The 24285-nt window shown below is 40.5% G+C and overlaps 1 protein-coding gene across 3 annotated transcripts in view; it reads left to right on the top strand.

Moving 5' to 3' along the window:
* fgf13a (fibroblast growth factor 13a) overlaps positions 1-22462 on the top strand; it is a 153235-nt gene extending 130773 nt beyond the window's left edge. For all 3 annotated transcript variants that reach the window (XM_049586224.1, XM_049586225.1, XM_049586226.1), the window contains 2 exons: positions 12863-13061; positions 20485-22462. In XM_049586224.1, the coding sequence (XP_049442181.1) occupies positions 12863-13061; positions 20485-20621 (336 nt within the window). In that variant the 3' untranslated portion in view covers positions 20622-22462. The remainder of the gene's footprint in view (positions 1-12862; positions 13062-20484) is intronic.
* The last annotated feature ends 1823 nt before the right edge of the window (positions 22463-24285 follow it).

Raw genomic sequence — 24285 nt, 5'->3', positions numbered from 1 at the left:
TGAGCCCATTCAGGGCTTTGTATACAAGGAGGAGCTTAAAATAAATTCTAAATGTAACAGTAAGATAAACAGATCCGTCAGTAATTAATATCCCAAAATCCTGTCTGCATAATACAAGTTCATATCTAAGTTGTCTTGGAAACTTATCTCATAGGTCACACAATATTAGGCTATTTAACATGCTATCAATGAAATTTACAATGACAATTCCCAGTGCACATTTAGTCCGTTGATATTTTCATCTGCCAGACAAAGACATGATACCAGAAAAAATCCGCACTGTATGTTACTACAAACCAAGGATACGTTACATTTGTATGTTTCATATGTGTCATATTAGCATTTCTAAAGAACAGGGTGAAACCTGGGCAAGACGCCCACCGAGCTGCAGACCACTGCATACAGTAGTTTGAGACCAACAAACAACAAGGGCTGTTTTTTGGCACCAATCGCAGTGTTTCCAGCAGTTTTTGGTGCACTGAACCTGGATGTTTTTCACTGATACACTGCAGCATTTCCCTGCGGCGTGTGAGCCATAAAACCTGAGTATTTTTCACCAATCCATCGGGCGTTTCCCAGTGGCGCTTGAGCCACTGAACCTGTATGTTTTTCACTGACAGATTGCAGTGTTCCCAGTGGTTGAGCCACCAAATCTGGAATCTGTTTTTCAGAGACACATCATAGCGTTTGCCAGTGGCGTTTGAGGCACCCAACCTAGGTGTTTTTCACCAACCTGTCCCTACTTTTCCAGCAGCTTTTGTGCCACCAAACATGGGTGTTTGAAGCCAAAACATGACCTTTTCCTAATCATAACCAAGTGTTTTTTATGCCCACACCTAACCACACCTTCACCACAGCATTGTTGCAAAACATAAAGTTTCATTGTATCCACTACATAATAAAATATCCATGGTTTGCAGAGACATAACATTGCAATCATTTTTTTTTCCTGGCGACTGGGTTGAAGTAATCACATTCTTATTCATTTATAAACGCACTCTGGATGCCAGCCAAACATCTAAAATGAAAAGCAAGGTAATCTGAATAATGCACAGGAGAAGACAAAAGAATGATGTTGATGAGGAGGTGGTGAAAAGAAAAAAGAGGCTGCTAGGAGAATGTGACACCAGCATTACATCTACATTCTCACTTATTATTTTCCTCCCATTTTTAGTCGAGATTTAGGTATAAATTCTTCAAAACAGGCTAATGCTTCAGGAGTGTCGTTGAAATCTTGAATTAGGGAAGCAGAGGTTGTTTTATTATATCCTTCAGAGTAGAAAAATAAAATTATATTCCTATGTATGTAGGATAAATATAAATAAAAATACAAACAGAAAACAGCTGCATATCATTGTGCTTGTACAGTATGTATTTGTTTTATACACCCTTGTTAGATATGAGGTTGGCTCACACCCATGCCTTTTCATCCATTTAGCGAGCACAATGCCTTTGGTAAATAACCACTGCTGTAAGGTTTCACTCCATTGAGCTGTGTCATTAACTAGTTTGTGTTTTGTGTGTGTGTGTGTGTGTGTGTGCCACCGGCTTGAACGTGTACCCTGTGTGGGTGTGTCTATTTGTGTTTGGTATTTGCAAGGGTCTTTTCCACTAGCTTAAAGCTCTCCAATTTATTCCCAAACAAATGAACACTATGAGTGTACTTTATCTTTAGCTAAAGAAAAAAAGGTGCCTTTTAATCCACTTCCACTCTACTGAAAAGACTGGGACATTGAAAAGCCGGATTTAGGAAGATTTGTCTTCACCGCACAGCCATAGCATTAGCTTTTGTGAGTCTTACGAGCATTGATGTGTCTGCAAAGAAACTAGCACAGCACTCAGTCCTGATTCCATTGGCATAATTGGTGTCATCTTAGTTTCGATATGGCAGCTGAATACACACGGGGCAGTGTGCAGCATTGATTTGGCTTCTCTTGTGAAAAATCCGGCCAATATCTTTACAGAGGAGATCAGATCCATTATGCTAGTATTTCTCCTCCTGCTGATTGGATCAGGAAAACACTATGGGGGTGTAATTACTCCCTTAAAGCCAACAGAATGCTGCTTGAGAGTGCATCATAATTGATCGTGTTTTCTTGACATGACTGCCTTGCTAATGCAATATTCATTTCACAGTTACCCTTACCACTGCTGAATTGTGTAAATGTATGATAGAGTACAAGAGGTTTTTACAGATGGGCAGTGAGTGCCTGTGCCAGTTTGTCTGTGTGTTTTACATTCATGGATATTGAAAGTGGGCAGAGAAACATCCTTTAGTATGTTTCACTCAACACTTGCATCAGCCTTTAAGTTTCTCCTTCCTATATGCAGTTATTGGACAATAAAGAGCTCAGGCAATGCTGCCATAACTTAAGCCGAGAATCCCCATCGCTGTAAAACACAAGACCATTCTCTGCCTCTCTCTGCCCTTTGCCCCGATATAAAATTCACTTCATTTAGAAAGACAGGTGTAAATAAATTTATGTATGAGAAATGTCTGTATGCAAGATCAAATACAAATGTACAGGCAAGCTTACATGTGTCGTTGTATGTTGAGATTTGAAATGAACGTTGCACTGAAATGAGATTTGCATGCCGGGTATTACCGACACTTAAAAAAGCAAGGAGGGATGGCAGAGCAGAGAGGATGGAAGCATATTTTAGGCAAACCTTTTGTGTTTCCGATAAAGTTTAATCTAAGGCTGCGCAAAAGTAATTACACTGATGTCCTTTTACTGTATTTTTGGGGGGTAAGGGTGGAAATTAAAAATTAGAAAAGTATTTCACTGTTGGAAAGATGGTCTATTTATAAAACTGGGCTGTTTATACAGTAGGAGGACACAAATACTTCTGAAATTGTAGTTATAAGACCAAAGAAAACAGAGGCAAAGGGCTGTGGCATTTGCTTTAGCTCGAGAGATAGAAAACCTGTAACTATTAGAATGCACTGTGCTGCACTGTACCAATATTCGCTCGCGCTGGTAGGTGATGTAATGGGAGATTGGCTGTTTTGACATAGAAAACAATGTCAGCCAGCTGGTAAAATGCAATCTCAAATAACAGTTAAACATTAAGCTAAAATACATTTCTGAAAATATCTTTGGTGAGATATAGGCAGCACAGTAATAGAATCTAGTTTCATATTTGATTAGCGCAGCATAGTTCTACAATTTGATCTCAGTTTTTTCAGCTGCCTCAGAAAACTACCCTAAAACATTTTTGGCAAGAAAAAGGCAAAACAGTAACAGAATCTTGCTTTATTTTTTATCAGTACTTCTTAGTTTCACAGTTTGATCAGAGTTTGGTGTCAGAGAGAGAAAGAGGGGCGGGTCTTTCTCGATCAGCTCCCATAGAGACAGAGCGCAATGCAGCATAATCTGAAAGCCACGCCCCCAGAGGGGAAATGAGGCCCGCTTTCCCCTCACACTTTCCCCCTCCGTTTCCAGCCTGTTGAGTTTTCCCTAAGTCCAAATGCCAAAAAGTTGCTGTGTGGTGGGCTGCACGGCCAATAAAAACACAGAGCTTAGCTTTTATCAGCTGCCAAGCAGAAAAACGGAACCTTGTAGAAGACAAAAGTGGATACAGGCAAACCTGAGGCTTCAACAGGGAAGAAATTGTGGGATCCTGACACTCCATATGCCTATGTGTTCAGCAAACACTTTGTCAGACCCTCCAAATGTATTTTTTAGAGTAACAGTTAACTGTATTTATGTATGTTAAGCTAAAGCTGTCCATTCCAGCGGTCCGCTCTAGCACTTCTATCAATCTACCAGCATGCCTCTCTGGTAGGCATAGCATGCTAAAATAATCCTTTGCCATCTTATTATTAGCTAATTATTAGCTAGCTATAGCTAATAATTTTAGCTAGCTAGCTAGCTAGCAATTCAGTCGTGGAGACTTGAAGGCGCGGCTGCGGAGGCAGAATGACAGCAAATGAGCGAAAAAGCGGAGGGGAAAGCGGGCCTCGTTTCCCCCTTGGGGGGCGTGGCTTTCAGATTATGACGCGTTGCGCTCTGTCTCTATACTATTTGGCTGAATCCAAATGTCCACCCTCTGGACCTGCAGACTCAGGCCTCATGGACTTCAGTTGTACATAGTTTGACGTATTTACCGTTATCACATAAAGTCTGCAAGTGCAGAGACTGCAAGCGGCTGATAGACAGCCCTTGACACTGTTTTACTCGTTGCCGTGGAAATGTTCAAGTATCGCTGCAGTCATATTCATGTCATATAAGTTGATGAACAGTGCCAAACTCATCTGTTCCTGCAGATAACACTAGACTTCCCCGGAACACGCCCACAAACTCCCCAATTCTGCATGTGTGGTGAAGTCTGGACATTTGGATTCAACCTTTGTGTCTTGTGGTGGTAGGCATACAATAATGTGAAGTAAAATCTGTAGTTCAAGCAACAGACCTAGAGCCAGCGAAATCTGCTGGATGACACAATTCAAGCTGAGAGATGAGCAGGGAGATCTGGGCGCTGGTAAGATGGAGGGAAGTTTACCATATTTGTACTACCCACATTATTAAGATAGGAAGCTGGTTTGAAATCGCCAAAGTATCCCTTAAAGTTTGCTGTGAATGTTGTCAGTTTAATTTAAAAAAAAAAATCTGAGTTACTGGCCTTGCATCAGGGTGAAAAGATAACTTGATATGTAAATAATGGAGGGTGAGATGAAACCAGATGTCACTGCTGGCACTGTATTAGCTTGAAAAAAATTAAGCTGCTATCAAACATGAATAGAAGATCCTAAAGCTTTCTGTTCACTTTAATTTTCCTATCTACCAGGCAGGTCCAACAGCATGGGTTAAAACTGAGAGGTCTGTTAGGTTAAATGAAAATGCTGCTCGTCCCCCACACAGATGCTTTACAAAGAGGAATGAAAAGGGATGGACTGTTTCCTATTCCACGTCCATACAATGTAGAGAAATGTATTGCAGAGCACAAATTTTCTCACAGCTACAGAAATAGCCTGCAGGGTAAGGAACAGCTGACAGACTTACACAACAGGGCTATGCAGCTAATTTAAATCTTCATTGTATCAAACACACCACAGCCTTTCATCTCAGTTTGCTTTGGCCCAATTGGTTCTGTACGAAAAGGGCACAGCTCCTAACAACATTACGTACGCTTAGACAATGCTGTAATCGTTTTTTAGAAAAACGCTTGCCTGGACATTGTGTAAGTGAGGTTGCCAGCTGCGCATCATTTGGACAAGGACTTGTCGTAGTTGCATATTTCAAGGAAAAGCCTGTGTAGTGTAATGGGATCATTAAAAGTCCATTTAGTCAAACCACCATAGATACGTGGGGGGAGGGAGATGACATGACTGATATTATTTCTATGCAGATAGTGTCCTGCTTTTTATTTCTAAAGTGATTTCCCCTCGCTCCATCTGGCACCGGAGTCATGATTAAAGTGATGTGAGATTTTTTCACCGGGAGATTGGTTTCAGTGAACAATAGATATGCTATTGACTGAAGGAGACGCTACTGGAGCCCATTCAAAAGAATCTGAATGTTTCTGTCTATCACAGTCCTGTTAGAATAGAAATGGGGATCCCCTGCCATTTTGGCCCCTCCTTGTGTCAGTCTGAGTGAGCCTGTCGTCCGTAGACCCACTCCAATACAGCAGTACCGGCCAGCAGCCTCTCCTCCATCTTGGCTCTCAATGTGCCTGTATCTGTATGCGTCTGTTTATCAATAGACTCTTATTCTTCTCCAGGGCGTGTGTAACCAGCCAAATCCACATAAGCTCATTATTAGAGGTAGAACAGAACTCCTGGCTCGAGAGCTGAGCAGCCCGTTGTTTGGCTCTCACTTGCTGCCCGAGCATAACTGAGATGGATGCTGCCCAGCCTCTCTAAGACTGCTGCTGCTAATCAGAGTCAGACGGTAAGAAAAAAGAAGACAATTAGATATCGAGAAAAACAGTCAAGAAATTAACAATGTTCTAGAAGGATTAAGACAGAAGTGGAGGACAAAATATCTGAATTAAATAATTAAGCAGAAATGAAAGAAGGGGGAAATCTATGATACATTTAAAAGTGCAGTGAGCAGGATTTAGGAGGATCTATTGACAGAAATGGAACATAATATCTATAATTATGCTTCATTATTTTAGTTAATTTTCATAAGCTTAGAATGAGCCCTCCTTATCTATGTAAGGAGCAGGTCCTCTTCTAGGGAGCAAGCCATGCTGCACTGCCATGTGTCTACAGTAGCCCAGAATGGACAAACCAAACACTGGCTTGAAAGAGGGTCTTTCACATTTTTATTTCACCTGAAGGTTTTCCTCATACTTGGAGAGGGAGGAGTGAGCGGAGAAGTATTCAGATGATTGCAACCTGTAACCTCACTTCTAGATGCTACTAAACCCTACATACTGCACCTTTAACCACCAAGTCCAGGGGTGTCAAACATACAGCCCGTGAGCCAGAACCCGCCCACCAAAGGGTCCAATCCAGCGTGCTAGATGACTAAACTAAGAAGTGCCAGGTTTCAGGACACAAATATGGCCACTGTAGTGAGGTTTTTTTTGGGGGGGAGTATTTTGCAACTGTCAAATATTCACCCTAAACAGCTGGGCTAACAGTTGTGCTAACTAACTGGGGAAGGCAGCTAACGCTAATGCGTTACCTTGGTTTGGCGAAAAGAACAACCGACAGCTGGAATCAAGTGATGCAAACATGGTGAACACGGAGGCCTTGTGCTCTGAGCCAGCACCTCTTCTAAGCCCTGTCGTTTTTTGCTTCGTCTTTGTAAAGTACTGACATTGAGTCACAGAGCTCCAGGTGCCCACAGACAGTGACGATAATACTGTCCTCCATTTCTGACTCCTGGTAATGTCTCAACCAGATCTCAATACTGATAGGCCCTCTTGATACAGAGTTATGCAAATTTCTTGAGCAAGTCGAAAATTTAAAATGCATCTGTGCATTGACTGTGCATGTTATCATGCTGTACAAAATATTCGCTTTGCATGTGGTGTGACCACACCATAATACTTGAAGAATATTGCTATACAGTAGCTTACTACTAAAGAACTCACAGACCACAGTGATCTGCCTGTGAGAAGAGCCAGGGCACTCTTTATTGTTTTATGTAAGCTTAGCTCCTTTAATATGTGAAGGGAGACATTGCAAATCTTTTACCTCTGTGCTGTTGTGAGTGCAACATTGCTGCAATCTGCTGGGGCAGAAGCAACAGAGCTGGCAATGCAAACAAACTGAATACACTGATCAAAAACACTGAGTTGGTGCTCAAACTAATCTGGAGCTGTTCACAGTTTGGAGAGAAGGATGCCGTGCAAACTGCTGTCAATCATGGAAAATATCTTGCATCTCCTCCAAAATTTAGTAGTAAAACAGCAGAAACCTTTCAGTCATTAAATTATTCAGCTACCGTATTTGGCATAAGGACTTTCATAACCCCTTAAACAGGTCCTATAAACAGAGATTTAAAGCTTTGCTTGAGGTCAGTAGACCGGATTCACCATCCTTGCCCTGTTAATGGGTTCAAAAGACGTAATAAAAATGTATTTAAAATGTCCAAAATAAATGGAATTGTCCAATTTAACCTCAAAGTCGCCCAAAATGGAAATATCTGTGAAGTTTACAAACCTTGACTAACATTGGTTGTAACCAAAAATGGTTACACTGAATATAACATATTAAAAAGCTCATGTTATTCCTAGTTCTCCTGTATGCGATCTTGAAACTGACTTGAAACCCAAGCAAACATCACATGTTGCTGCCTCATATGAGCATAGCTGAAGTAAGACTGCATTTTGTATAGACTATCACTTACACTAGAAGCAGTTTAGGGAGGCTGTATGAACAGGAGGAACAGTTGCAGCAACCAATACATATAGTCATTCAATGAACATGTGCACATGGACACACTGTTTTAATATACAGTATATCTGGAAAAAATGTAAACCTATCCTTTAAGGCACCAGGCCACATTTGGTAGACAAAGCCAAGACACACATGCAATCTATGGTAGGTCCCTGAGATCAAAGGCAAAACTAAGTGCAGACATGGCCTTGAACAGATATTGATTTCTATGGCATGAGCACAGAACCTCAACTGTTATAAACCAAGAACTCTGATAGTGACTACAGATGAACAACGGATGTTGGTATATAAGTACACAATACCTTTAAAGTTACCGGGCTTTATAACCCAGTACCAAGTGCTATAAAAACTGCTGCAGTTAAACGATACCTGAATTCGATCTGAAAAATTACTTTTTGTATGGTTTTTGCTTGCAGCCAATCACCGCAAGTGTATATTTGACAGATTTGGCAGTTCAGTGTGCCAAAATGTCACCAAAACGTTCAAAAGTATGGTGGCATTTTATGCAACTGAATGCTTCCATTCACACAGTGGGTATCCAATGAAGTAGGAAAAAAAAATTCTCTCCTATGATGATACCAATGCCATAAAACACAGGTTTGGACATTTGACAATTTGACTTGACAATTTATAGCGTCCGACAAACAAGAAGTATCAGTTGACACACTAACAAGCTTTTTAATACATTAAAAGGTGTTTCCTGGCACTTAAGCTGCTGTTTCCTGTCATTTAGTGCCAGTTCTGTGCAGCAATTTTATGACTTAATCTATTGGTACTGATATCACTTTAAGGGTACTTGTATTGTAATTTTTTAAACAATACCCAGCCCTAGGTCTGAGTCAGTGTTTTTCTCTTCATAATTTCTTCATATGTTATTGTTGATGTAGACCTTGAATGAATTGGTAACCTTTTTTTTCTTTTATGAACGACTATAAATTTACTGTTCTGTGCAGGCTGTCACTTAATCTGCTGATAGATCAAATATATTATGCTGTACATAGTGTTATGTCAATATATTACTGTTGCAACATGGCATGACATGAAATGGTATTCTTTGACATCAAATATTACTTCCAAAGCACATTTCTAGTTACACTGCATCCTCACAGTGAGGGTTAACGGCTGGCGAGCAATCCCCACCCACAACTGAGCTGTATGTCATGGTAAACTGACGGTTGAACGTGTGTGGTTGTGAAGACGATTAGAGATAGACGCTCTATGTTCAGCTTTCAGAATCTTTATAACTTTGGAGTTGCATCAGTTGGGAGTTTTGTTTCATTACCATGTTGCTGTTTTGGCTTTCATCTAACAGACAGCAGGCTGAATATCTGCTAATCTGCACATGGGAAGCCCAGTTAACGGGCTCTGATCATGGTTGTTCAAGGCATATGAATCCTAACATGATCAAAATTTGACATTAGACATTACAACACTTCAGCAGGAGCAGAAGAGTTTTGCATCTATACTACATATTCACAAGGTTTGGAAGTCTCAATCATTATCAGAATACAGTGTTTGAAATATATTTTGATTACTATTACATGTCTTGTTGAGGACTCTTTATGGAACATCGAGGGAAGATTGTCTCTGCTGTTAACACATGCGAAAAGTCATTTACGGACCATGTTATTGCCAATGTACTGGCAATTACTACTGTTTGGTATGGGGCACATGTGGGACAGCGGTAGGGTATGGAGGAGACATTTTTATGTTCAAGTGTATAAGAGTGTGTATATGTTAGGAGGCTTAGAGAGAAAAGAAATGTCTTTGTTGTCGACAAAGAACGATCATTATCCTTACCCTAACCCTGAACATAAACCTTCATACGTCTGCACTAACAATGATAAAACAAAGAGCGCATACTGTCATTTTTCTTTGATTAATCCCTCAGCTTTTTTGTCTTTACAGTTGGAAGAATAATTTCTTCCTGAACTCTAACACTGTAAGCTCCCAGTTGGTTCTGCAGCCCTCCTGGTGGGCTTAGCATTTATTCAAATGGAGTGTTTGGTGCCCCTGTGATGTTGCAGCTTAACTGAGAGCCAGAGCTGAGCCAACAGGATGTATCCCATTGAGGTGATATGTCACAAGCTTCCTGTGACTTCAGCTTTGTTTCTGTCAGAGATTTTTGCCTAGCGTGGTCTGTGAAGGCTCCATCAGTGAGAGGGGGTGATGAATGAGTGTAGTGTTGTCACGATACTGGAATTACTAACTGCAGTACAGTACCTTGAGAAATACTGATACCATTTTTGATGCCACATGTAAAAATTGACATCGAAGGAAATAAAATTTTGAATGTTTGTTCAAAGATAAATATAACAAGGCAAAAACATGACATCTTTTCTTGGTTAGCGGCAGAGAACAGCAGAATGACGTTAAAGCCCGGTTCAGACCAATGATTCGCAACAAGACGAAACCATTTAAGAACGTTGCAGATAAAAGCTGCAGTGGTGTAAACTGGCCAGTCTTAGCTTGACTCAAGCTGGCTGATGGTGTCACCTGAAACTCAGCTGGTCAAATTACCGGATGCTAGTTTTAGAAAGTAGAGCTCGTCACCTTTTTTGTGACAGCCAATCATCCCCACCAAGCCCTCTATTTGCGTCTTCATGGTGTGCTGGTGTCAGATGGTGTATCACTTCTACTGCCCACTGTATATTCTTATGCCCCCTTTCCTTATTTTGTTTCAATTTTCCGCCATTTCATCACTACTACAAATGCAACTGTAGCCAGTATCTCTTTAGCACTATCCTCATTCATATTTTAGGAAGATAAAAATTATATTCAGCCACAGGTTCTTAGAACATTGCAGAATGCCGCATTGCAAGTAGTTGCCTGTTTCGACTTGTCTCGTCACAAATCTTTGGTCTGAGCTGGGCTTTAAAGTTATGCCTTTCTATGTATGTTTCTAATTATTTTTCAGGTGATTATCAACTAAGAATTGATGTGTTTTTGTTACCTTAGAATGACCCGTATCTACATAATGAGCAGGTCCTCTTCCACAAGATCTGCCATGTTGTTCTACAGTAGCCCAGAGAGGACAAACCAAACACACTCTTGACATGACTATTCCGTTCCACATGCACCTTGCCTAGGTATGCACGATAATATCAGCATGATATTACCGTGCATGATATTATCGGTATCGGCCAACATTGGCTTTAAAATGAACTACCGGAATTGCCCAACATGCCTTTTCTTCACAATGAATGAATATTGCAAGTAGTTGCCCGTTTCACCTCGTCTCGTCACAACTCTTTGGTCTGAACTGGGTATAACAATGAGAGAGAGCAAAACAATTTGTTATGTATCAATTAATCTACATGTTTTACATTAAATGAGAGCAGTTGTCAGTTACTGTAGGTGGGTCAAAGTTCTTTGTCTCAAATGGGCACAGTGCAATATGGCAGTATACCAAGCTGATCTTTTATCAAGTTCAACAAGTGAACATATTCCAGCCCCTTACAGTTCACTGCTTTTATGTCACAAAGCTTCTCTATGTTTTCGCTCCATTGTATAGAATACAAAAGCTTCAACAGCAGAGTGAAGCACATCACCAGGCATGAACCTCATTCAGTCTTTTGAAGTTCTATTAGTGCTGCACATGAAGAGTGACGCTGCTGAGCTGTTATAAAAAACACAGAGGCTGTTATAGATGACTCCCTGTCTGGTAGTGACATGTTGTTTGTCATGATCTCACAGTGGGTCTTTGGCCCTGGGGACATGTCATCACTCTCACCATTGTCACCCACCAAAGTGATGTTTTTTTGTTTGTTTTTTTTTGTTTTTTTTTTAACTGGAATAGGACTGATCCTGAGTTAGACCAGCTTCAGTCTGAAAGAGGCATCCATCCTTCTCTTTCTAAGAGACCTCACTATGTTTCCATTGTGAGTTTGACCCGTTGGCTATTCCAACTGTGTTTGCATATACTGTATGTATTTTTATTGGCGTACAAAGTGTCCTAAGAAGACGATTTAAAAGCATGGCAAGAACAATCCACTTCTGACTAGCACACACTGTCCCTTGCGCTCTCTCAGGGGGAATTGTCTTCTAACTGATTAGACACTGTTTTGTAGACTCACTGCCCAAGCAGCTCTACAAATTGGACAAACACACACTCTCATAGACCTATGCACACACACACTCACACACACAATCCTTGCCTCCGAGGAAATAAACTTCAGCCACACTGTTGTAGCATTAATGGCCAAATCCTATACAGGCACTGGGTTCTAAAACAAACAGAAACAGTGAGAGGGGAGCCTTGCACAGTATGGAGTCCGGAGGATGAACAGCAAAATCGCATGTCTCTAGGGAGTCTCCCCACAGCCAGTTCATTAGTGAAAGAGATAAGAAAGTACCCAGATAGCATAAAAAGATAGTTGGAGAACACACACACCTTGCAGGCACTACCCAAGTGCACACAGATTGCATATAAACCCATTAAAGCCATCCTGTGAAAGCAATTCAATCATTTTTTTGTAGTTTAAAAGAAGTTAAGCACTTAAATACGTAATATAATAAGTGAAATGGCCGTACTAAATTATTGTGTCCAACCAAATCTTAAATATAGCGGACAAAACTCTGAGAGTTAATGAACTGCCCATACATAATTAACAGCTTGGAGCAAAATGAGAATATACTCTTCATCTCGCCTGTATGTTTTATTAATGCTCCTCTGTATCTGTCATATCATCGTTATCTATGCTATAAAGTGCTACATTATTCACGACAGTAAATGGAATGAATAGTTTTGAAACATTCTCAAGAGGCAAAATAATTTAAAGCAGGGGCTTGAGCCTTGAGATAGCTTCTTCCCTCAGTTCGTGCCCTACAGCGAGTTGAATATGCAGCGCAATGTACCGTTATTAAGTTGCACTCTAATGTAATGAACTATTGCATTTCAGCTGCGTCTGTTCATACCACGATGTCAGAGGCTCTTGAGACCTTGTGAATTACTGTCCAACAACTCCTATACACTGTATCTGCTTCTCCTTTTTCTCCCAGGAACACTTTACGCCAGAGTGCAAATTCAAGGAGTCGGTGTTCGAGAACTATTATGTGACATACTCCTCCATGATATACCGGCAGCAGCAGTCGGGCAGGGGCTGGTACCTCGGTCTGAACAAAGAAGGAGAAATCATGAAGGGGAACCATGTCAAGAAGAACAAGCCAGCAGCCCACTTCCTTCCCAAACCTCTAAAGGGTAAGGCTTCCCTAATCCTCTTTTACATTTTACGTTTACTCCATAAAGAGTCGAGTGTTTGTAGTTGCTCTAAATGGCTTCACTTGAAGGCAGTGTGAAAAGCTGGCTGTCATAGAGGTGGGGGAGGCGTGATATAGATTGAATTAGGGGTGGGCGATGTATTGATTATGGCCTACTCGATGCATCGCAGCTTGTTCCACGTGGGATGAATAAAATGACGATATCATTATCAACTATAAAATGTTATAAAATGTTGGTGTTTCAGTTCTTGTTCTCACTCCTATGGCTCTCTCTCTCAAAGAGAAAGACTCACAAACATGCACCACGTGCACTCCACCACCTATCCAGACTACACACTTCTAAATTATAGTGTGTGAGCAGGCTAGGTGTGTGTTTTTGTATCTGCAGGGCTCCAGACTGCAACTATTTAATCACATTTTGCGACCATGGAGCACCAGTATGACTTGCAAATGTTATTAATATATTAACTGGAGAGCTGTTAGGTTGTTTAGCACTCACAGGGAATAAATCCTCAAGTTTAATGGCGCCACTGTAAAGCTTAACTTTAAGCTAACTGCTAACATCTAACTGTTGAGCGACAGTAGGGGTCGGCGATATCGCGATATTTCAGGGTATTTTTGCGATAACGATATTTTTGACAATATGACAAATTAGTAGAAAAAAATATATATTATAAATTTAAGAAAACAGAATTGCATATAAATTTAAGAAAATAGAATTGCAACTAAATAAGTGATTTAGTTTTACATTTTTTCTTCAAATACTCAGTAAAAACTAAACAATAATGATGCCTCATTTCTTTAGTTTGTGCACAACAGTAACTCAGAGTGAGATTCAGATTCTGTATACAATATTATTAATAGTTCAGCAAAATAAAATCTACCTCAAATTACACATTTAAACAGCTCACAAAACAACAAATATACCTTGGGATCTATATATATATAAATCAACATGCAATATTCCTTAATAATTGAGTTGTTTTTTCCACCTGGACCTTTATGCTCTGCCATTTCTCCTCTAATCATCACGCTGTAACCCTTTGACAGGCTGTTATGATACCACAACTATCACACATTCACATATATGTAGTTTTTTGTTGAGCCGCAAGCGTCACGCAAGTTTACATTACCAAAGCTTTATGACAAAATCACTTGACGACACAGAGAGGCAGAGACACTGTGCTGCTGCCAGAGGAGCCGCTGAATGAGGTCCCTCTGAGTGGTAACTCGCTACAAGAGTCTGAGAAGTCCGGGGCTGTTCATAAAACATTGAGGACGCCATCGTATATCCCACACTACTGAAGCTGCTCCTCTTTATGGAACCACTGTAGATTCGGCAATAATTTAGCTTTCAGCCTTGCTTGTTGTTGCCGTGGGTAACAGTATGACGTGAATATGTCAACAAGTCAATTGGAGTATCCCAATATGAATTTTTCATGTGATATTGAAATTTCTATCAGTATTATCATGATTGAGATGAAACGGCACAATGCAAGCTTCAAGTTCACAACAAAAATATTAACCCTTGTGACCTGAGATGAGCCAGATGTTTCAGAATAAAAGCAGCAGCAGTTCCGCTTCAATTTGTTTCATTATAACAATACTTTTTTAAAAACGTATCTATCTATCTATCTATCTATCTATCTATCTATCTATCTATCTATCATAACAGTACTTTATTTAACTACACTGTAACAGCACTTTACTTTACTTACAGGTTACAATAGTTTATTTATTAGTTTAGTATTTTAGTAGTCTACAGTAGTTTAGAGGAGATTTCAAAATATTGATATATATTGTGTATCGCGATTTAGCCTAAAAATATCATGATTTATTTTAAGGCCATATCACCCAGCCCTAGTTTGAAAATGGGAATAATGACACACATTTTCAAATAGGCTCTTCTGGTAGACATGCATAGTGTGGCACTCGGTTGTTCACGTGAAAAGTGACAGAAATAATAGAAATACTAGAGCTAGAAAGAGAAATTTAAAGTCTATGAATGTCAGATTGTCAGTTTTGTTAAGTTACAGAAATGGTTCCATCACTCTTTCCGATGTCAGAAAGGTGCTTGGGGAGGGTGTTTCTGCAGCTACTCGACCGTCCAACATGCAGCTCTGATGGAGTCTACTGGCATCTTATGCGGCATCAGAGATAAAATTGCTCTGACGACAATCTATTGAGAAAGTTTTCTAATTATTCAGCAATATCACTTTTCTAGTTGGCAAAGGAGTTGTTTTTCATAATAAGAGACCTTCCCTGAGAACCACTAGCTCCTCTCTAATTAAATGTCCCCACTTTCTTTATACTTCCAGCCCATGTGGATATTCTCTTACTAAATGAGCTGCTTTCTACATGACCCTTTGCCATTTAGCATTCTCCTTATAGATTGCAGAACGAGGCTGAGCCATTGTCTGCGACCATAAGCAGCGGGGCCAAATATGTTTTAATGCTTTCAACAGTAGCACCCAGGACTTTATTGTCAGTACAGTAAAGTCACAGAGAGAGAACCACACCCATCCAGGCTATGTGTGTGGTAATGTGGTGAATGTGGAGAACAGAGGAAACGGAGGGGAGAGGGAGAAATGGTCCTCTCTGCTGAAAAGGCCACAGTTTCCTTTCATCTTCAACAAGACACAGATTTACCTGTCAGCACAGAGGAGACAGAGAGAGAGAGAGTCTGTTTTCACTTCAGTGGGATAAAAGAGGAGCACTTTTTTTCTCAGTAAGGAATAAAAGCCTTGCGACGCAAAAAGCCCAAACAATGATGAAAAGAGGGCCGTTTCTTTAGATTGTTGATTGTCGAGTTTTACGGTTTGGATCCATCACACATGGTTCTCTTTATAGTTTTGCTTCATTCTTTTGTGTGTGTGTGTGAACATTAACATGCCTACTGGCACTGTCAAGTTATTACTGGCTCCTACAGTAACTGGGTGACAAGATAATTAATTTGTAAACACAGTTGAACCATTTGGTTTAATGAAGCACCAGATTCAGTACTCTATAATATAATCATCAAAGATTAGGGGATTTGGGCAACATTTAAATGATCAAGTTTTACTGAGATATATTTTTGCTAGTTTCAAGAATGCATTATTACACTTACTGACCACTTTATTAGGTACACCTGTACAGTTAAATGTACTCGATTATAACAGTGTTGCCATGAATTCTTCTTTCACAAAACATACACATTTTCAGGTTTTGTTGACATTTTTCAGAAAACTGATAATTCTACTTTAAGTTTATTTTTGAGGTCATAGTTGGTGATGCTGCTGTACTGAGTGCATCATATTGACATGTGCTTCTTACATTTTGCACTACTCACATACATATATGGGATGAACAAAATATTAGAAAGTTCAGTACATCACTGAACCCAACCAAACCCCACTATACAATAAAATTAAGTGTCCTGTGAATGTATACTTCCTAAATACAAATACAATTTAAATGTGGTCCTGTACATTTCTGCAAACCATGAATTGATTGACTGGTTGATGAAACTTTGTTTCTACAATGCTGTTGTTAATGTGTGGTTATGTTTAGGTGCAAAAACACCACTTTGTCAGGGTCAGGAAAAAATATGGTCTTTTCACCACAGCTGCGTCTGGAAATGCTGTGATGTCCGACTACAAAAACACCTGGTTTTGGTGCCACAATTTTCGGCTAGAAAGGCCCTGCTGTCATGCTAAAAAAGCACCCAATTTTAGTCACACAATGTTGGCTGAAAACGCTAGAATGCCTCACTAAAAAACACCCAGTTTTGTTGTTTGTTGGATTTGAACAGTGGTCTGCTGCTTGGTCGGGATCTCGCTTAGGTTTCAAGCCATTCACCATACCTTCCACCTAAAAATGACAAAGTCAGCTCACTATACATGTAATCTGAACTACATCACTGTAGGAATATTGATACGCTACATGCGAAAAGTATACATGTTACATACCTGTGGTTTGCAGAAACGTACAATGCCAATATTTTATTCTGGTGACTACAGGTTGTTCAAAATATGATTCTTTCAGCTGAGATCGGGCTGGGTGATAGAGAAAATCAAATATCAAAATATTTTCGACAACATTTGTCAATATATTGCAAATATATCATACAGTTTATTGTTGGTACTTTAACAAAATATTACACAATGAAAATAATCATTAGTAATGTGGATATAATGACTAAGTGGATAAAGGCAAACAATAAAGCAGCTAGAACAGTCTAGTAAGTCACATCCATTCACTATAATGAAGCCTTTAAAACCAGGAAAAGATAACATTATGATATTAAGATATCCAAAACTGATTATATCTAGGCTCATATTACAGTATCAATATAATATCAATATACAGCCTAACCCTAGTTTGACTGTATCTATAATCATCAGTGAAAAAAGGAATCATATAATCTTGTGTTAAGGCTGAATTAAAGCATACATGCTCCTCCAAAGACAAGGTCAGTATCGATCATTGCAATCTTTTTTATTTCCACTGGAAATCAAGCCTCCACTCTTTAATTGAAAGATTAAATATCCCTGGTGAGATGGATCCTCTTCACACCAAAGACAGTAGCAATTATAGATGTTTTACATTTGTATCTTAACTATCTTAATATGAGGTTAATTTCAGATACCCAGCAGTGATTACAGTGCTGGATATTCCAGCTTGGGGTTAAATTCTCCATTTCCTCAATTTGCAAATGTGACGCCGCCCGTTCTTGTGTCTTCGGTGGAGCTCCTCCAGCCAGCATCTTATTAGGAATCTATGTCTGCCCTCGGAGATCGCTGTAATAGCTTTTCACTTTCATTTAACGGGCCATCCAGGGGGTCTCAAACACACTTAAGAGCAATAGCCAGAGAATGATTGCCTTGCTTTATGCTGAGAGAAAAATACTGAAAAAGAGAATAATAAGGACAGATATAGGCTGGGTGAGACAGTAAATCTAACAGATTCCCAAAACCATTACCCTCAGCTGCCTTTTGTGTATTTTATCCACGAGGAGAAATATAGTATTTTTTAAGGTCCAGCAGCAAAACCAAAATGAGAAAAACAGATTTAATAACTGTGTGTGTTGTAATACCCAAAGATTAAAGTAATTCTCCTTCTTTTGCACAAACTTCAAATTATCCAGTAATGCACAATATTTACTAAATCTTGTACATAATTTAAAATCCAGATGTAGCTAGCAGCATGGAAAGAGCTTTGCAAGGGAAAGAGAGAGAGAGAAATAAAGGAGAATTTGTTCCAGCAGCTCATAAAGATTTAGATGCAGTGGTGTTACAGGGCACCAATTAAAAAGCTGTCTCTGCGTTGGCAATGGCATCTCCTCCAGCCATTACTCACTACTCCTCTGGTTCCAGTCTGCGAGTCTCAACCCACAGCCTCTCATTCTGTTGTCGTCTGGGTTTGAATGACGTGAGCTGAACTTGATCCATCCAAACAGGAAAATCCTCTTGCAATTCTTCCGGAAATTCTTGATGCAAGTCACAAAGGGTTACCTCTATCGGAAAAAGTGTACTGTGGTCTGTCAAAAGCCATCTATGCGGGTGGGCTTGTGAAGGAATGTGCAAAATGACAACACGGATGGTCGTTATTGGGGATTAATGCTTAAAGATGAATAGCAGCAGTGGTGTTGAGGTGATACCGTAATCCAGAGGTCAGCCGCCCACCATTATAATCATACATTACTGTCACTAACAAGACTGCAACCAATCATCAGCAGTTTCCCGGTGGAACTCTGCCATTGATTGATGTGTATGAGGATGGTCTCCAGATTGCTGCTGTAACAAAAAAATGCTGGGCTAAGTGAAGTGTCTGAAGGACTGGGTTTGCTGTTTCAGCCACACACTCCCTTAGGAATGAACATCAAATAGCATTCTGGGCAGAAGGATGTTGACAACATCCTGAAACCAAAGACTCAGATTACTGATATTTTCTCTGAAAAGCGCCTGCTGAGATGCACATCGGGCCAATGCTGCATACACAGCAAAGCTAAAGCACTAGCAACTACTGAATTTATAATGCCATGCTGTGAATATAGGATTTTTTTTCTACTTTGGCACCAACCTGGTCTGCTGTGATCTCTTGATTCAGCTGTTTGTAGGGAACTGTAAGTAAGATCTTATGTTATACCATCACTGGAAATATCCTTACCAAACCAGAGCGCAGTCCCACTTTATTGCTATCTGTATACAATAAATTGCGACATATGCTGCAATGTTTATAGCAGTTTTCTGCAATGAAATTGGAAGAACCAGAACTATGAATGTTTTTGTGAAGGTGGGTTGGGTGGCTGATTGCCAATATCCAGCTGTTGCTGCCGTTTGCAGCAGTGTTGAAGAACTGTCTCTGGAAGAAGCCATCCTCCAGATCTTTCTGCCCGGTTAGCACAAGCTAACACAGCAACAGCGGCTAACATCCGACATCAAGCCATCAAAAGGGTCCCAACAATCTCCATCTGACACTGAAAAGACTCGACTCTCTAATTAAACCTGTTAATAACTGTTGGGTAACGTTAGCTGTGTGGTGCCAACTAGGGATCAACTAAGCAATACCTTTTATTAGTAATCAAGGAGAACAATAATACATATTTGGAATAATGTGCAGTAAAAATGACAATCTTAATGTCAAATAAAGAATAACACAAACTCCCCAAATAAATTGGTCCACTGTGGGTTTAATGCCCATTAGTAAATCTGTGTTACATAAACTATGTCTGTTGCATGAAATGTCTGTATTATCAGCAATCATCTGTTTATAGTTTGCAAACTATGATAAACTCTACTAATCTATCACCCCAACCAGGCACTGTCTCACTCCCTCCTCGTCTCCTTAAAAGTTCTTGTAGTTATACGTAAGTTTCCTCCAATTACTACGATGAGACTAACAGAGGAATGTTACCAGCAGAAACAGCAGATGTTTTGCAACTTCATTGCATTGCCTTGTGATGTCTAACAACTTCAGTAATATCTGCTGCCTTACGTCTCGACACACAGCTCAGTTGGCTGATCAAAGCAGCTCCAGACTGTGTTCGTCTCCGTCTGTGGCACAGCAGCCCTCAGGTTGATAGACTATTACTCATAAGGTGTAACCAATCAGACAGTGCTGTGGGTTGGACATCGAGCAAGGCGACAGAGTGGAGACTGTAGACAGAGGCTGAAAAAAATCTGAATATTGTGGCCGACAATCAGCCAGATCGATAATCAGTTGATCCTTAATGCCATTCTGTCCCAGACACAGAGCTCGCACTCCTCCAGCAGTAGTCTCATGATAAACAGAGAGGGAAAGGGGCAAGGGATTGGCCTTATTTTTAATTGTCGCAATCGCAACACAGTTCATGTTTTCTGTTGTTGCTCACATGCAAAATGCCAGTTTGTCTTATTCTTCTTTATTCTGTGTTTCCACAGTGGCAATGTACAGAGAGCCATCACTCCATGACTTGACAGAGTTCTCCCGCTCCGGCAGCGGCACACCCACCAAGAGTCGGAGTGCCTCGGCTGTGCTCAACGGAGGCAAAGCCGTGAGCCAGAACGAATCGACGTAGCCCGGTAGCCGAACCCAGGCCTGGGGCCGAACCACAAAACCTTACCTCCAGCAGAGCGTGACTTCAAGCAGACTTCTCTCACCGATCAGCGGTTCAGGACTAGCTACGACAACAAACCACACACAAACATCCAGACACCATCAATAAAAAAAGTTAGGTATCATCTTCGTCAGTCGTCATCAAAAAAAATCATCAATAGTAAGAAACTTAAAGGCACATAAAGCATTCTGGACTTAAAATAACAAATTAAAATATTGTTTTGGTCTTGACATTTATTTATTTACTTGATCACTCTCTTTTGGTGATGATCGCGTACCAGTTAGCTCATCCTTATCTTATTTAATTTTCTTAATTTCCTGTGGACAACATCTTTTCTTTGGTCATGTAGACACCAAGCACTCGTGCATCTGTCAGACAGGGACAGGAAGTTAGACATGTAGGCATTCAGGGCAGCCAGTAATAGCGCTGGTGTACAAGGCTGCAGTGGTACAGTACGAGCCCTGATCTCTGTCTCATCCATGCTTCTGTGAATACAAAGCCTATAAACTCCCTGGTGTGGCACAGCCTAGTGCTGCTGGGACTGTGGCCAGCCAGACGGTAGCTCTCCTGCGTCCTAGTGCACACGCTCAGAGACTGAGCTCTCTAGCATGGGAAAATGAAGCCTATGTTCAGCTGACCTGAAATATAAGGGACAGTGTGGCTCTCTTGCAGTTTTTGTTTTCTTTTCAGAAATGCCACAGCTGCACCTTGGTTTTCGCTAATTTTCTGAATTAGCTGAGAGCTTTTTATTTGAAAACTGGTTTTGTTTTTGTCCCCTCTTGTTCTCTTCCCTTACCATTGTTCAGTATTTGTATTTTTGTTGCTGTTTCATCATTGAAAGGGGTTCCAGCAAACCAAAGACAGAACGAAAGAGTGTCCCTTTAAGCCGCTGAAAACCAAGCCAGTATAAAGGCAAAGCTGGAATTTTTTTTTCCATTGTACATTTTTGATGAAAGAAAGCAAAGATTTTGTGGAAAACAGGAACAATGGACAAAGAGAGTGATTTTAAACACTTTGGAGTTGGCAGCGTGCTTGATGTTGTGCTTTTTGCTGATATGCTCGATGACCGAGGTATGAAACGTCTATTCTGTGTTCCCATTCCCTTCTGTTACCACTTTGTCACAACGTCTCCGTCTCTTGTCCTCGTGATCCGTTTCCTCCCTCTGTGCTTGTGTCATACTTCGACTCCCCCGCCATCCTTTTTTGTCGACTTCTCTTGACTGATACAGTTCACCATAGGAATATGGTGCAAGCCCCTTCCCAGGATGCTTGTTATGTGTTTGAGTAACTTATTGTGGTGACAATATTTTCTATATTTAAAAAAGAATACTGTGGACTTTTAGGTGGCTTAACATTTTATAGGACACGTCATATTTGTAAAAGTGAAGAAAAAAAAAGAAAAAAAAACATACAAAAATGAACATCTTCCCTTTCTTGCACAGGGCATGTACAAACACAACTATGTACAAAAAGGACCCTTTTTGTGGGCTAGGTACTCCTTCCTTCAGCTACATAACTTCTTTCTGGTACATGCTTCTGGGAGGCTTTCTTTTCTTGGTTTCCTCCGGAGGTGGTTTGTATTAGGTGAACCTATCTGTTGCATGGGAGAAAGCAGGGAAATTCTGGTCTAGAGCTGCATGATGTAGGCTATGTGTATTAACCCATGTTGGATCATGTGTTCCAAACTACCAGGCTAAATCTGAGAAAACAACATTTACAGGCAGACACTGTGGCTGCCTGGTAACTTCCAGTTGTTTATTATTTGTTGTATACACAAAAATGCACTGAATAAAATGTTTATATTAAGATATACTTTTAAAATGTGTCAGACTTTCTTCTTTGTCTCATCATTTGCCTCATTCATATACCCAGCATTATCTGTGTATTCCACCATCCAGCCAGTACAATTACAGAGCATCTTGGCTGTGGGAATTAGATTTAAAAGCCATTTCCCACCATTGTGATGCAAATATGCAGTGCGGAAATCTGGAATGTTCCATAACAACTACACACACTGGGTTTGGTGCAAATTATCCGCGTTGCCAGGTTCCATTTTTGTCTAATACATTAAAAAGAGTTCCTTCCTAAATAGTGCCCGTGTCCACTCCACACAACAAAACCTATCCAGGCAGAGAATCTTCTCCGGAAAACAAACGCCTATTGCTCCAAAGCCCCATTTCTCAGAAACAATACACAATTCCTGCATTACAAAGATTGATGGCCTGCAATCAGTCAGCCCTGCCTCTTTGTGTTTCATATCATATATTATAAACCAATCAGCCAAAGCATTAAACCCCTGACAGCAAAGTGAATAACATTGATCATCTCGTTACAAAGCATGTGTTGCTGGGAAACCTTGGCTTGTGGCATTCACGCTGAAAAAACTGCTCAGGAATGATGTGATAAAGCCCTCAAGGTATCAACCTGGCCTCCGAATTCCGCAGTTCCCAATTCGACTGAGCATCCATGGGACCTCTGTAGACCAGAGGTCCTGTGTGCATGCCTCTACAGGTCAGAGGCCCCACCACGGATCAGACCTAGCTCTAACCTGACGAGGAAAGGACACAGGACCTCTTGGAGTGTTTGGTGATGTGTGGCACCAGGGCACTGGCGGGGGATCCTCTAAATTCTGTGGGTTGCAAGGTGGAGTACAGGCACGTGACACAGATGCTCAGTCGGACTGGGATCTGAGAAATTTGGAGGCTATGTCAATGCTTTTTATCATGTTCCTTAGGCCATTCCTGAGTAGTTTTTGCAAGCGTAGCCATTGGGGATTTTTGCCCTGAGGGGGGTGGGCAGTACTTAGTACTTGGTAAAACAGTGTTTAGATGGGTGGTGCATGTCGAGGGGCATCCACATGAATGCCAGGACCCAAGGTTTCCCAGCAGAACATTACTTCGTAACAAGATGATCAATATTATTCACTTCACCTGTCAGTGATTTTAATGCTTTGGCGGATCATTATATATGGCTAACATCTGGTAACTTAACAGCTACGACACTCGGCTGCTCCAAACATCAGACCTCTGATGTAACAAAAAAAAAAAAAATCACCCGTCCATGAAGAAATGTGAGTTCTTTGTTCTTCTTAGGGGATTATGCCCTCACCACCATCATAACATAACCGCTGCATGAAGCGCTACATAATGCCAACCAGGGATAAAGAACTGTTTGATTAAGGTTTGACAGAGTAGCGCCCGGTGGACTGATGATGTCGTTCTGCATGATAAGTAGCCATGTGCTACGTTCATCATATTCCGTGAATATCATATCAGATCAGCAAGTGCATGTCAGCTACATTAGCAGAATTTATCATATCAGCTGTAGCAGAAACCTGATTGTTATGACCCTGAGGTAATACATCACTGGGAACAAAGAATTTAATTAGTCAGATATATATTTCTGCAGGTGGACATCCGCTGAAATCGAGGTCTATCTGAAAGTTTTTCCCCTGCAGAAATGTTCCGCAGGGGTGTGCAGGCATTCATAAGAACCCATAGATCTGTTTTTCTATTTTTATATACAGTGCAAATTTTTCAGACAAAAATCCATGCTTGGTGTGAAAGGACTTTTAGTTGGCAGGTTTGGTAATGGTTGGATGGTAAGAACAGGAAACCATCTATGC

The sequence above is a fragment of the Epinephelus fuscoguttatus genome, linkage group LG9, assembly GCF_011397635.1.
Source record: "Epinephelus fuscoguttatus linkage group LG9, E.fuscoguttatus.final_Chr_v1".
Taxonomy (NCBI): domain Eukaryota; kingdom Metazoa; phylum Chordata; class Actinopteri; order Perciformes; family Serranidae; genus Epinephelus; species Epinephelus fuscoguttatus.
The sequence above is the reverse complement of the archived record's forward strand: the minus strand, read 5'-3'. Positions and strand labels throughout refer to the sequence as shown.